This window comes from Alosa pseudoharengus, unplaced genomic scaffold (assembly GCF_046254945.1).
Source record: "Alosa pseudoharengus isolate Yale_2024_CS ecotype anadromous, Long Island Sound unplaced genomic scaffold, YU_APseudo_1.1 YU_APseudo_1.1_scf_23, whole genome shotgun sequence".
Taxonomy (NCBI): Eukaryota; Metazoa; Chordata; class Actinopteri; order Clupeiformes; family Clupeidae; genus Alosa; species Alosa pseudoharengus.
In genome coordinates, this window is record NW_027468685.1 from 27,752,510 (window position 1) to 27,765,844 (window position 13,335).

At 41.8% G+C, this 13,335-nt stretch overlaps 1 protein-coding gene across 1 annotated transcript; it reads left to right on the plus strand.

Moving 5' to 3' along the window:
* Positions 1–8,654, plus strand: LOC143140005 (protein lin-28 homolog A-like). The gene is made up of 4 exons (XM_076300849.1): positions 1–18; positions 101–316; positions 4,750–4,928; positions 8,423–8,654. The coding sequence occupies exons 1-4, from the start codon at positions 1–3 to the stop codon at positions 8,652–8,654; spliced, it is 645 nt and encodes a 214-aa protein (XP_076156964.1).
* Positions 8,655–13,335: the final 4,681 nt, after the last annotated feature.

The window sequence follows — 13,335 nt, forward strand, 5'->3', positions numbered from 1 at the left end:
ATGCCGAAGAACATTCACGTAAGATACCACCCTTGCTCGAACGAATGAGTGAACAGTTGGGTTTACTTAATCTGGACGATTCTTCTTGTTGGATTGAGAGAATTTCTCACATGGTTGTGGTATTTTTGTTTCATCCGAAGGGGGCTGCGCAAAGACCGAAGAAGGGGAGGCACCGAGCTCCGAGGAGGATTCTGGTTCTTTTCACGGTAGCGGAGTGTGCAAATGGTTTAACGTACGGATGGGGTTCGGGTTCCTATCCATGACCAACAGGGACGGTGTCCCTCTCGAAACCGCCGTCGATGTGTTTGTTCATCAGGTAAGTTCGATACATTGACGCACCACCATAGTATGGCGCATGACATTGTTTATTGTTTTCTAGGCCCAGCATGGAGTTCACGTGAGGATATTAAGCTATTGGCTAACACACAAGACAGTTCCTCTTGATTTGCAGTTAAATTTAAGACTATTAATCGTGTTTTGGGGAACATAACAGACTTCTTCGAAACGCAGTAAAGAGAGGTTAAATTCGCCCCGCCCCTTAATGCTTGGTATTGATCAGATATCTCAAATAAAGGACCAATTGCAATCGTATCTATCCGTAGTGCCTTAGTGGTGTTATACCCAACGAAACGCGCAGTCAGTCATTTGGTGATTTAAACTATGAAATACAGGTATTCTGACACATTATATTCTGACACATCGATTTAGTTCCCCGTAATCTTATCTTACTGTGTACGCGCGCGTGTGTGTGGTTGTGTGTGTGTAAATGGAAGTAAATGTATTTTGAACTGGACTGTTCATGATTGCGCAACACCTCTGTTTTTTTCTGTATTGTCACTCAGGCCTCAAAGTGAACTTATTTTACCTGGCACCAAAATTGTTTTATGACCATTAACTCTCCTCACATATTGTGGTGACTATGTACTTGTCCTAATCATGGTGGAAAAACTGTATAGTTTTAGAGATTTGTTGAAGTTGTGTCTGGGCAATGGTCCTGGTGTAGGTACTTTCATATAAAAATCTATAACTATATGTGTAGCCTTAATAAATATGGGAAAACAAGTCATGTTCATTTGCCCAGAGAATGGCAACAGTCAAAAAAGAAACACATTGAATACCAAAAGGGTTGACCAGCAGTGAAGCAAGCACTGACCTTTATTTTCCATCTCTGAAATTGAGCTGTTTTCCGCTAAGTGAGGTGGACTTTGGTGTGATTGGGCTCGTCTCATAGATCAAAGCAGATAAATAGTCCAATACATTGATTATATATATAGATATATGTAATCAATGTATTGGACTATATATATCTTATATATATATATAGATATACATACATACATACATACATACATACAGTCAATGGTCAAATATCCCTCTGCTTTGCCTTCTCTTTATCATTTTATCTAACTCAAGTTTGGACCCTCCCATGTTCGAGATATTATTCTTGGCCCAGTTCCCCGAAAGCATCTTAAGCCTAAGAGCGTCGTAAAGTCCCTCTTACGAACGTCTTAAGATTTGCTGACTGTTTCCCGAAACCATCGTTGCTTAAGAGCGTCGTGAAAACACTCGTAGATCTACGAGTGCTCCAGAGTTCTCGTTACCGGCTAAGAGCGTCTTAACAGTACTTCTCACTGAGGTCACCAACAGGACATACAGAGGAATTGCAACTTAGAATACATAATCCAACTCCCATTCTTTATTGTGTTTACCTGTGATGAATCAGATTTTAGCGTGCAAAATAGCATAGCCTACATTTAATGGTCATAATAATGTGATGAAAAGCGGACAAAAATGCAATCAAGTTATGAAAGGAGACGTTGCCAGAATAGTTTGCCATTATCTTTGCTAAGTGAAGGCTATATTTGATTAGGCCTATGAGGTAAAAGCAGAGAAAGGAACATGTGGTTTAGTCTGTAGCATCACTGCAGCATGTACTGCATCAAAATCTAAGCCTATTTCCTCACTTTCTTACTAGACTTCTTTCTTATCTTCAAACGTGTTCTTAAGTGACACAGCGAAAAATTATTGCATGGTGCAACAATCTAATCTTAAATAAGTACAATTATTTATGTCTGTGTGTGTGGTATATAACCTACTTGGGATGCTTACATGCAGATGTCAAAGTGTTTCTATTTTCGTATTGATGTGAATTAATGTGTAGATCCGAAGTTTAAACGGTAGGCCTATAGCTGTGACGTGCAGTCACCTGACATCACCATCTAATCAGAGGATATTTCAGAACTATTAACGTGGACAGCTCCCCTTAAGAGCATCTTAAGAGCAGTGCACGCGTGTTTACACTACGTGCATGTTCGGGAACAGTCGGAATAACCAAATGAACAATCGTAAGATGAATCGTAGAAAACCCTCGTAAGAGCGTGTCTCCGTCGTTATCGGGAAACTGGGCCCTGGTCTGTCTTTTTGAATGAGATCAGAATAACATTGTGCTTTCAAGTGCCCAGTCCATCCATGCCATCAGAAGGAGTCATTCATCCTCTAAACCTGGTTCTGTTTAAGGAGTATCACTGCTGACTACCACTCGGTTGTTTGTTTAGATACGAAGGTCAGGGAAATGTTTCAGAGTGTCCTCGCAGGATGCATTAATAAAGCCTGAGTGACTAGTTTCTTGAGACTTAAAGCAAGACCTCCCTTCACAAGCTTGCCAACTCTGTTTGCGTGAATCAATCACACTCGGAACTAGTTACTGGTAGAGGACCTGTAGGGTTTGGCTGGACAATGGTGGCCATTGTCAGTCTAAAAGAAGGAAATCCTGCCGGCTGTGATGAGAGAGCGAGAGAGAGAGAGAAAGAGAGAGAGAGAGAGAGAGAGAGAGAAGGTTCTGTAATATTTGGGTTGTAGGTGCATACCTCATAACACAGAGTATTTAAAAGTTAATTTTGCAGGAAACAATAACTTGATATCAAGGGTCATGGGAGCAGTGTATACAGGTTGCAAAGTATTGACATTTATTGAAGTGATTGAAAGAGAGAAAAAGTGCTGAAGATTTTGGGAGAGTATTTTTAGTGTCCTATTTGGAGGAATAACTTACAACAGAACCAAGACAAATCTCCAGAAAGCATTGGGGAGAGAGGGGTAAAGAGAGAGATAGAGAGAGAGCACCGAACTCATTCATAAAAATCTTCAGGAGGAGCCAGTAGTAAAGAGGGGGGTGTGTGGGGGGTCGTCGTTGAGGTAGTAGAGGTCAGAGCATAGTTCCGGGAAGCCCTGACGGGGGTGGGGAGGAGGAATGCGAGGTTGTCAAGCAATCAGGACTCTGAATTCCTTTCCCACCAAACTCACTTCAAGGGCCCACCCAGCCTCCTCCCGCCCGCCGCAGAGCCATCAGGAGCGTCTGGGATAAGCCCGACGGCATGCGCCAAACCATAACCCCACTCTTGAGCAAACACACACACTACACACACACACACACACACACACACTATACACACTATACACACACACACACACACACACACTATACACACACACATACATTCTCTTCTTGTGCTGCTTCTTGCTGCTTTCGTCCTCATGACCACATCGTTTAAACAGCTCTTGAATGTTGGTGCTGCTTTTTCAGTCAGATTTCCCAACTGCTCCAATCCCCTTTTGTTTTTCTCTCTCTCTCTCTCTCTCTCTCTCTCTCTCTCTCTCTCTCTCTCTGTCTCTCTCTCTCCCCCCCTCCCTCCCTCCCTCCCTCTCCTTACTGCTAGCATAACCTGGCTATCTATCTGGAGTATTTATTGGCCCAGAGTAAATTGAAGCATGTTTTCGGCAGGGCCTGATCATATCAGCATTGCCAGTTCAAAGGCTGGTGGTGCTTGCATGTTATCTTACGGCTTTAAGCTTTATTTTATTTTCCCTTGCCTGACCCTTTCCCACACGTGCCTGTTGAGCAACCATCCCAAGAATGCAACTCCTCCCACTCTGTTGTCGCTTGTCTACCTTGCCCCAACGCTCCCAGTGCCCTGTGTGTGGGTCAGGTTGGAGTTTGACCACACATGGGCTCTTTTGGTGAGAGGGTCCAGGGGTGATGGTTTCACCAGAGGACGAGTGCAAGCAGAGGTTTGCTTTCCATTTGGAGGGGTTCTGATCACTGGGGGAGGGGTGTATGCAGTTAGACCAGGTTCACACACACACACACACACACACACACAAGGGAGAAGGGGGGAAAGAGGGTGAGGGAAAGGGGCTGGTACAACTGAGCATTGATGTTTTAACCAGGTTGTCAATTGAGTACGATTTTCTATGGGGTTTCTCACAAAGGAAGTGGGGAAGCTGGGGTGTTGCCATTGACATATTGAAATGCTCAGATGGCTTGATGCATGCATGCACACCCTTTCTGTGGTAAACAAAAGCTAGATATTGATACACCATTTTTGTTGACATGTTGCTGCTTCATTTGTGAAACTGGTTCATTCTATTCTCAAAAACAAGACAAAAGAGAAGACTCTTTGTTTACTTTGACACTTTTTGTTTAATCACGTTATTTTCCTTTTGTGTCAGTCTTATTTGGGAATCCATATCTTTGTAATAACTTAAATTTCCTCACAATAAACCTCACCAAAACCATAGATATCAAAACAATGAACATCTACACTTTTGTCCTATCCTATGATGGCAGTCCATTTTTGGTTCTTGCTTCCTGAATCCTGAATGTGTCTCTCCTTTTCTCTGCCTCTACCTACCCTCCCCCCTCCCCCCTCCCTCTTCCCCTTAACCCCCCCCCCCCCCCCCCTGCCTTGACAGAGCAAACTGCACATGGAGGGCTTCCGCAGTCTGAGAGAGGGAGAGGCCGTGGAGTTCACCTTCAAAAAGTCATCCAAGGGCCTGGAGTCGCTCCGGGTGACTGGCCCAGAGGGAGCTCCCTGCGTGGGCAGTGAGAAGAGGCCCAAGGGTGCCCAGAAGCGCCGCTCAAAAGGAGATAAGTGAGTCCGCTTTCACAGTCTGTGGGAAGGGACCAAGTGGAAAAGAATTTGCCGTTTTGTTTATACTATACCTAAAATGTCCTCACCGGAAGTAAAGGAGAGTAAGGGTGATGTTATACTATGCACACCCGCGATGGTCTGTTACAGAGGACAGAGTTACATAAATGTAGCCTTCAGAGGGTGTACGACTCACTCTTTGCAGACATTCTCCCTTTTTTTTGGTGACCGTCTGGACTTGGCCACTCACATTCCTTCCAATGTTGGTGAAGTAGTGGTAAGTCTGAGTGGCCGGTATGTTTGTAAGGATGCTAGCTGTGCATAGACAAGTGTAATAGAAAGTGTAATGAGAACAACAATGTGGTTGTGGTGTCTGCAGATGTGCGTGTCGGCAAGCGAGTGGAATCAGGGCAACAGACCAGTATGAGTGCTATTGTACGGAGCTTCTGAAGGGACATGGTGGGAATCGAATTTTAGAGGTGGAAATGTATTTTTCAAGCTTCTTTTGCGTTCCCTCGCAATCATTTTTGTGTTTCCTTGCTTAAGTTTTGCATTCCCTCGCAATACTTTTGACCTACTGCGAGAGAATGCAAAACGATTGCAAGGAAACACAGTAGGAACTCAAAAAATAAATTCCCACCTCCAATAAGAATAAATTCCCAGCATGTCCCTTCGGGGGCTCTGCACTGTTGTGCTGCTGGCATTCTATGGTGTGTTTTAAAAACAGCAATGTTTTGACCCAAAGTGTTTCACAAAGACCTTGAGGCAGTCATGGGGCACTGTGGAATCTAGAGCATTTTACTAGTGTGTGTGTTTGGGGAGGAGAGGGGGTATTTTACTAGTGTTTGTTTGGGGAGGAGAGGGGGTATCTAGAGCATTTTACTAGGGTGTGTTTGTGGAGGAGAGGGGGTATTTTGTCTTTCAATGCTTGACGTTGGTAAAAAAATTTGGGGAGGGATAAATTATATTGCATTCTTGGAAATCAAGTTGAGGTAGGGCTGTGAGATATGACCAATATCTGTTATCACAATATAAGTAATCTCGTATCACAATAAAAATACATGTCACAATATTGCACATTTTTTCTATTGTAAATTCGTAGGAAAAAAATAGTTAATAAAACGTAACCACATTGAAAGTTTCTTGGTACATTTTGAAACGTACTTGACAAACAAGGCCTAAATTGTAATACAAATGTAAGCCTTTTTCAGTGACCTGCCAATTGCAATTTATTGACTTAATTGACCTTTTTCATTAAATGTAGATTTGTACTCCCAGTTGATAAGTGGCAGGGCTGTTTTAGCCTGTACAAATGCAAAAACATAATAATGCAACTATATATCACAATATGGCAATATAGCTGAAATTCATATCAAATGGAAGAATTCTCACAACATACAATACAATGGAAGGAGGGTGTGCTACACTGTAGGGTCATTGCCCTTTACCCACGGATTCTGAGTCGATGTGTGTCCTAGCTGAGCTAATCTAGCATAATGCGGACCTCTGCAAGACTGCAGGATGGCTGGAGCAACGAACATTGTTGCCATGGTACTCCCATCCACATTAGAAGCCATGTATTCTTCAATACGCAATAGTGATGCCAAAGATGGTTCCCACAATACGGGAGATCTAGCTTGCCTTTAAACAGGAGGAGCATGAACCACATGCATGTGAAAACTTATGCATGATGCATCGTACAAAAATCTTTTCCTATCGTGGATGAGGGAAATGCTTTGTCAGGTGATGCAAAACAAAAGCTGGAGCTCTTTCCCCCTTCATCCTCTCCTCTCCTCTCCCCTCTGGCTTGGTAGTGCTGCTCCTGCTGCTCACAGGCAATGACTTGACCTGGATCAATAGGTTGTTTAAAATCTCAAGGCCCAAGAGTTTAACCGCATCAAGCCATCTCTCTCTCTCTCCCTCTCCCTCTCAAACACCCCACCCCCATCCGTCCATTGCTCTCTCTCCTGCCACACGGAATCCAGTTGCTAGTTATTGATGGTCAAAGCCTTCCCACAATCCTTTTCCCTTTTTAAATCATTTGTGCAGGCCGGGCTGCCAAAGGCTCTGAGGGACCATGGGTAAATTGTTAGTTTGTTTTCAGCCATCCTGTTGAGAGCTGCTTCACCAGATTGCGCAAGTGTGAATCATGGCTGTTCTTTAAATGCTTGTTCCCATTGACTGCATTACTTGCGAGGTAGATGTTGCAGCTTGGTGGCTAGTTGTTTGTCTCCTCTAGGATATTGGCCAGCTTGTTTCTAAAAAAATGGATCTACTAGGTTGAAGAATGTAAGTGAACTGAATGCAGTGATGTTACAGAGGAAGACATGTAGGAGTTGATGAGACAATGGGAGGGCAATGATATGAAAAGTGTATGTTTATATTTCTGAGTATTTTATTCCTACCACCCCTGTGGTGTATCACTGACATATTGTCACAAGTAAAGGCACAGCAGGAGGGAAAAATGGTGTCCATTTAATTAATAACAGATGTAGGTGCCGGAGAGGGGTCAAAGGTCACCGCTGCCATGGCAACAGTGGGGTGTGGTGAGAGTGAGCAGGGTTGTGGAGGGGTGGTTGGGGAAGCGTGAGTTGGAGTCAGAGGGCATAGGTCATGCTGCAGCATTGAAACAAAGAACCAAAGACCCCCCCCCCCTCCCCCCACACACACACACACACACACACACATACATACACACACACACACACACACACACCACAACCATACTCAGATAGCCTGTCCACGCACAACCTGATCAATAATGCCCCCCCTCCCCCTCCACCACCGCCACACACACACCACCAGCACCAGCACCTTCTTGAATGCAGAAGGATGGGGGCAGGGGAGCAGAGCAGGCACAGGTCCAGAGATGGATCTTTGTATCCTGAGCCGGTGCAGTTTAGTGCTGCTGAACTCTGCACAGTTGCCAGTGTTGCTGTAGCTCTGTGTCCACTGTAAAGACGCGTTAAAATGCTCTAGTGGGACTGGAGGAAATGTTTTTTAATCTCCTTCTTTCCTTTCTTTTCCTTAATGGAAAGACTATAATGGCTATAAATGGACATATTTATTCCAAACCATGCATAGCTGTAATAACCAGCACAATGGCACATTTTCATTGTGCTTAATGCAAAACCCATGCCCACAAACATTAGCCAAATTTCCCAAAAACCTCTGTGAGAACCGCATGTTCATTTGGTGCAGAGTTGTACTATACTGCCCTCTGGTGGGCACAGCTGGTATCTTCTGCAGTCAATATCCATGCCCCTTTGTACAACATAAATATTCAATAAAATTAAATATTGTGGGGATATATCAATTTAGGGAATATCTAAGGTACACAATAAACTTTCATGATGTTGCATAAGTAGTCATATGTTTTTGGTAAATTGTTCATTTGATAATTTTGGTAGACCACATCTAAGGCCCGACATAATATCAGTAGTTGTGATTTTTGTGATTTTGATCTTTTATTCGCTACATCTTCCATGCTGTTTCAGATGCTACAACTGTGGAGGCCCTAACCACCATGCCAAAGAATGCCAGCTCCCCCCTCAGCCCAAGAAGTGCCATTTCTGCCAGAGCATAGCCCATATGGTTGCCAGCTGTCCGATCAAAGCACAGCAGTCCTCTCCCGGATCTCAGGAACGGTCGTCCTCGGCGGCAGGCGGAGAGGAAGAGGAGCTGATGCGTCCGGCTCCCGCTCCGCTTCCTCCGGAGAGCTCCGACTAAGGAGCCGGATAGTCAGGGAGACATGAGCCAATCAAAACGCTTCACTGGAATGCTGCTTCGAGAACTACCTCAGGTTCTACTTTTTTGTGTTGTTTTTGTCTACTTGAGCGCAGATAACAACTGAGTTCTTCACAGTATGATAGTGTTAGTTTAGAATGTCAAGTTGGTTAGAAGCTGGAGACCACTATATGTCAGTGGCTTTCGGAAAATCATAATGATCTTGAATAGTGAATTTGTTGACAGCTTTTCAGTGACGAACGTTTTTCAGTTTGACATTTTCCACCTCTATTTTTGTTTTCCTGCCTTAGCTAAGTGTCTTAGATTTGTACGGTAACAATCAGAAATCCAGCGAGTTTACAAACGGCAATAATCAAGGATGTACATCATGACCACGCCATATCACTTTTTCTCTGTGGGTAACGTTTAGGGCTTGTCTTGTTGGACATATATGAAGTTAATGACGTGTACTCCTTGATTTCTCAACCCTTTTACCTCCTTATTTAAGAACAATATTTGCCAAAGAATAGAGAAACAAGCCTTTATTTTTGAACATAGTGTGTCTTGACTGCTATGAATGTTAAGGGGACTGAAAGAAAGATGGCTGTTTTGTCCTCCATCCTAGGAGACACGGCTCTTTCCTGCAATCAATCACCTTGATTTCTATGGCCAAGTGAATGTTAAAGACTGTAGTGTAACGTTGAGTGCTGCACCTCTGTGCTGTGAGAGCTCAGTGTGTAGCCTCCTCCTGCCTTTTACATGGTTGATAACTTACCATAATGTAATTCAAGTCTTTCTTCAGGTTGCACAGTTGTTAAACGCAAGTATGGCAGGTATTATACCTCAGTGTACGGCTTGTATATAAGCTGTCTGTCAGTGTTGAAAAAGGCTTGATTGTAAAGAAATGGTGGTTCCCTGTAGTTTTTATGTAAACATGTTGGGGAAGTACCGTAAAATTCCTCAAGGGAACTCTTTTACTAGATTCTTTTGTTTGTTGTACTTGAAAAAATATCTAGAAAGCTAGTGCGTTCGCTAGAGTTCTCTTCCACAAGTTGGGTTTATGACTCCTCAGCAACCCCTTATGGTGGAACGTACAAATTGTGAGGGAATCAGAGTGCATCATGGGAGCTCTGATAGGATGTCTCCCAGCTTATGTAGAAGTAGAGATCGAACCTGACAGTAATGTATATAAATATTATCATTTAAAACCATGATTTATTTATTTGTAACCACACATGCTTATCTCATTAGAAATCATGAAGATTTTGTCTTTATTTTGGTTTCTTTTTCAAGCCTGGAGGTTTTGTTTACTTCCTTGACTGTGATGTTTGATAATCTTATTTTAACAGTGTGATTTTGCTTTGTTTTCTGGCACCTCAAGCTATAGGGAATTGAAAATCCTTAGTTTTGAGCTATGCCAAAAAATGTATGGAGCAATTCACTGCACTAATCATGCGTTATACATTCTATTGATTTATGTTATTGTTTTGTTATTATTTGTTTTGTACTTTAACTGTTAGACTGGGCTGTTATCACAGCCATAATTTTACTTTCCCACAAATCCTCAGTTTTTGCTCAGGGAATTATTTAATCACTTTATTTTTATTATTTTCAAAATTAGTTTATTTTGAAATACAGGTCTGCATGCACAGTGTAAAAATGCGCTGGTTTGCTGGGAAACTGTGTGTAATATGCCTGAAGCAAGCCTGTCGATCAATGCACTACTGTTACTATCACAACCCACAGGTCCCATGTTTATTCCATAGTGACGGATTAAAGTTGAGTCTTTTGTTTTAGATTTGAAAGATCATAAATATTCCCTAATTGAAATTGAGGATCTCTCTTTGCCATTTCATGGTGTGTAGTATAGATAGAATATCAGTCCTGCTTCAGTCTTGTATATTGTTATTGTACAGAAGCAACCTTCATTTATGATAATATAACAATGTTTCCTTTGCATGGTAGTTGATGTTTTAGAAGTAGAGTAACCTTGTCCCAGTGGTTAAGGAGAATGTTCTTGACAGAGATATGGGGTTGTGGCCTCTCTCTCAAGACTTGTGAGAGACCTAATCATTGAACTAACATAACCTGTAGCTGTGAGGGAGTTGTCATGGAAGTGCCCTTGGCACAGAGATATTCTATAATGCTGTAATGTTCGCCCCTGGAACCATCACAACTGCTGTTTTTTCCAACCATGTTGTCTTTATCTATGTAGTTTATGGGATGTGGTCTTTCTTTCATATTTTTTTTTTTTATTTCATTGTGTTTTGATCTTAATAACGAGACAGAAATGCCTTGTGATAAATCTATACAAGTCTACCTCAGGATGTGTACATGTATGTGGAAATGGCTATGCATTTTGGTCATGCCTTTTGAAGAGTGAGTGCCATAGTTTTTGGTTGAGTTTGTGTTTCTTTTTGTTTGTTTTTTTTGTGGCTGTTTTTAGTGTGTGTGTGTGTGTGTGTGTGTGTGTGTGTGTGTGTGTGCATGCATTGGAAATTTGTTTTTGGTTTTAGAGAAGTCTGACTGCATAACTGGTGTTGAGCAGGAAGCAAATTTGACATGTTATAATTTGAATTGGATTTTGAGGAATTGGAAGAAATGTCTATCATTGGTGGATGTTCCAGGCAAATTGGTAGTCAGCCAATCACAGATTGCCTTGCAATTACTGTTTGAAGCTCTATCAATTTGCAGGACCAGAATTTTATCAGGGTATTCTGTGGCGACATTCCTCCAGAGTTGTGTAGAATGTTGCACAAAGGCCTAATTAAATTCTGATCCAAAAGTATGTCTGAGAACAGACAGGGATTAATATCTGTTTTGATGGAGAATACTGATGCGTACACTAAGATATAAATGGGTACTGGAAAGAAGTGATGGTATGTGGATTGTTGATACACAGCAGGCTTATGTTCTAAAAGACTTGAATGTCTCATGCTATGTTTGTTAAATTAGGACTCTCCTGACTGGAGTTAAGGTGACAGTGATTTTAGTTACAGTGTTAAGTTTCCTGTAATTGCCAGTTTGTTTGACAAAAAAAGAAAAAAGAAAATCATTATCTACATTTAGCAGAGATGGGGAAACTCCCAAACAATTCTTATCTGTGTTGTTATGCTGGTGTCCTGGCAGGCTTTTCAGAAAGCTTTCTGTTGGAGGGCCTAAGGTCTACCTTTTCTCAGTAAGGAGTAACTGTCATTAACCTCAAATAGCCTAAGCAAAATGCCTTGTAGAGCAGTGTCCCTAAAATCAAACTTGTCAGCAGATTCAAGAAAAGGTTATGTAACAACAAGGATCAATAAAACCGTGTCAATCACCGTATAATCCATGTTTTAGTTTGATCATCAACTCTATGTTGTCATTTGCTCAGTTCTGTCATTTATGGTCATAGTGTGTTTGTCACAAATAAAGCTCAGGGTTGCAGCAGAAGCACAAACATGAACAACAACGTGTTTGCACAGAGCATATTTCTGTGTTTACTTTTAAATTTGATTACTGTTGCTGTTTATTATCTTGTCTGATTTTCCGCTTGGGTTTTGCATTCCTCATGGTGTCCGATGGAGACCGTGAAAAACGTATTTTATAATTAAGTGACCAAAGAATGTAACCACAATGACTGTTATAACCAGTGGTTTTGTTATATAACTCATGCTCAAGGGTGTTCTGCAATTATCCAAGAGTCAAGAGAGTAACTGGTTGGTTCACGTCAGCCTTTCCATTTCCAAATCATTGTGACAGCATGCATTTCAAACAAGAATGTTGTGACCAAGAATGTGTTTCAGTGTTGACATTCATTCCTTGATTTATTGATAATAAATATCTTTCTATTACAACAAGAGAATGCATAGTGTGTCTATTTTCATTGCTTCATATGACACTGAAGTATGGAATGCAGCAGGTGGATTTTTGTTTTGTTTACTTGTCAATGGTGAGTCAAGTAGCCTATGCACTATTTTATAGGCTGTAAATTCTAATATAAACATACCATACCTAACATAATGCTATAAATTTGTATCTTTGTCTCAGTTCATGTAGCCTAACCTGCACTGAAATGAGCGACTCAACCATGAGTGCTGCACTGTAATCTTTGGGCTTTGGCCTACTGAATCCATGAATGGCTCTTTAAGGGAACGTACCAATGTAAACCACAGGGGTGTGCTCCTTCACTAACTTCACGATGTACTAGCCTTTTGGTCATTTTAAATATATGTCTTCAAATAATAAAATGTATGAGTGTAATAGTCATGTTAGAGGACATATTCTGTTGTATATTTAATTGTTTATTAATTTAAAAAGGCCATTTAATGTTTGGCTTGCCTTGACCTATAGCTGGCTGACTGCTAAGCAGACGGAAATATTATCTTCCATGATATAGAATAGCCTTCATACATAAAATTATGTTGTAATTCTATATTAATTTAGTTGGTTAATCGAATAACAATGACGAGCTTTTAACATTTTAAAGTCGGAGACGGTCCACGATAACCCCCCTGCGTAATTATCGCAAATGAAGGCAACCCAGCTCGTGCACCGAATTTGAAAGTGAATGCGCGATTTATCTCTCCAACCAGGCAGAGCGCTCTTCTTCAATGGGAGAGGCTTCAAGTGACATGCACTGTAATGACGGCAGAGTGGGTGGGAGCTCACGGGGAAAAAAATGCTACTGCTGTGGCGTGCTGCGGCGAGT

What these genes read in the sequence shown, in the direction of transcription:
- LOC143140005 (XM_076300849.1), top strand. An exon ending in TCGATGTGTTTGTTCATCAG is followed by an intron (nt 317 to 4,749) that starts GTAAGTTCGATA and finishes CTGCCTTGACAG; the next exon opens with AGCAAACTGCACATGGAGGG. An exon ending in CGCCGCTCAAAAGGAGATAA is followed by an intron (nt 4,929 to 8,422) that starts GTGAGTCCGCTT and finishes ATGCTGTTTCAG; the next exon opens with ATGCTACAACTGTGGAGGCC.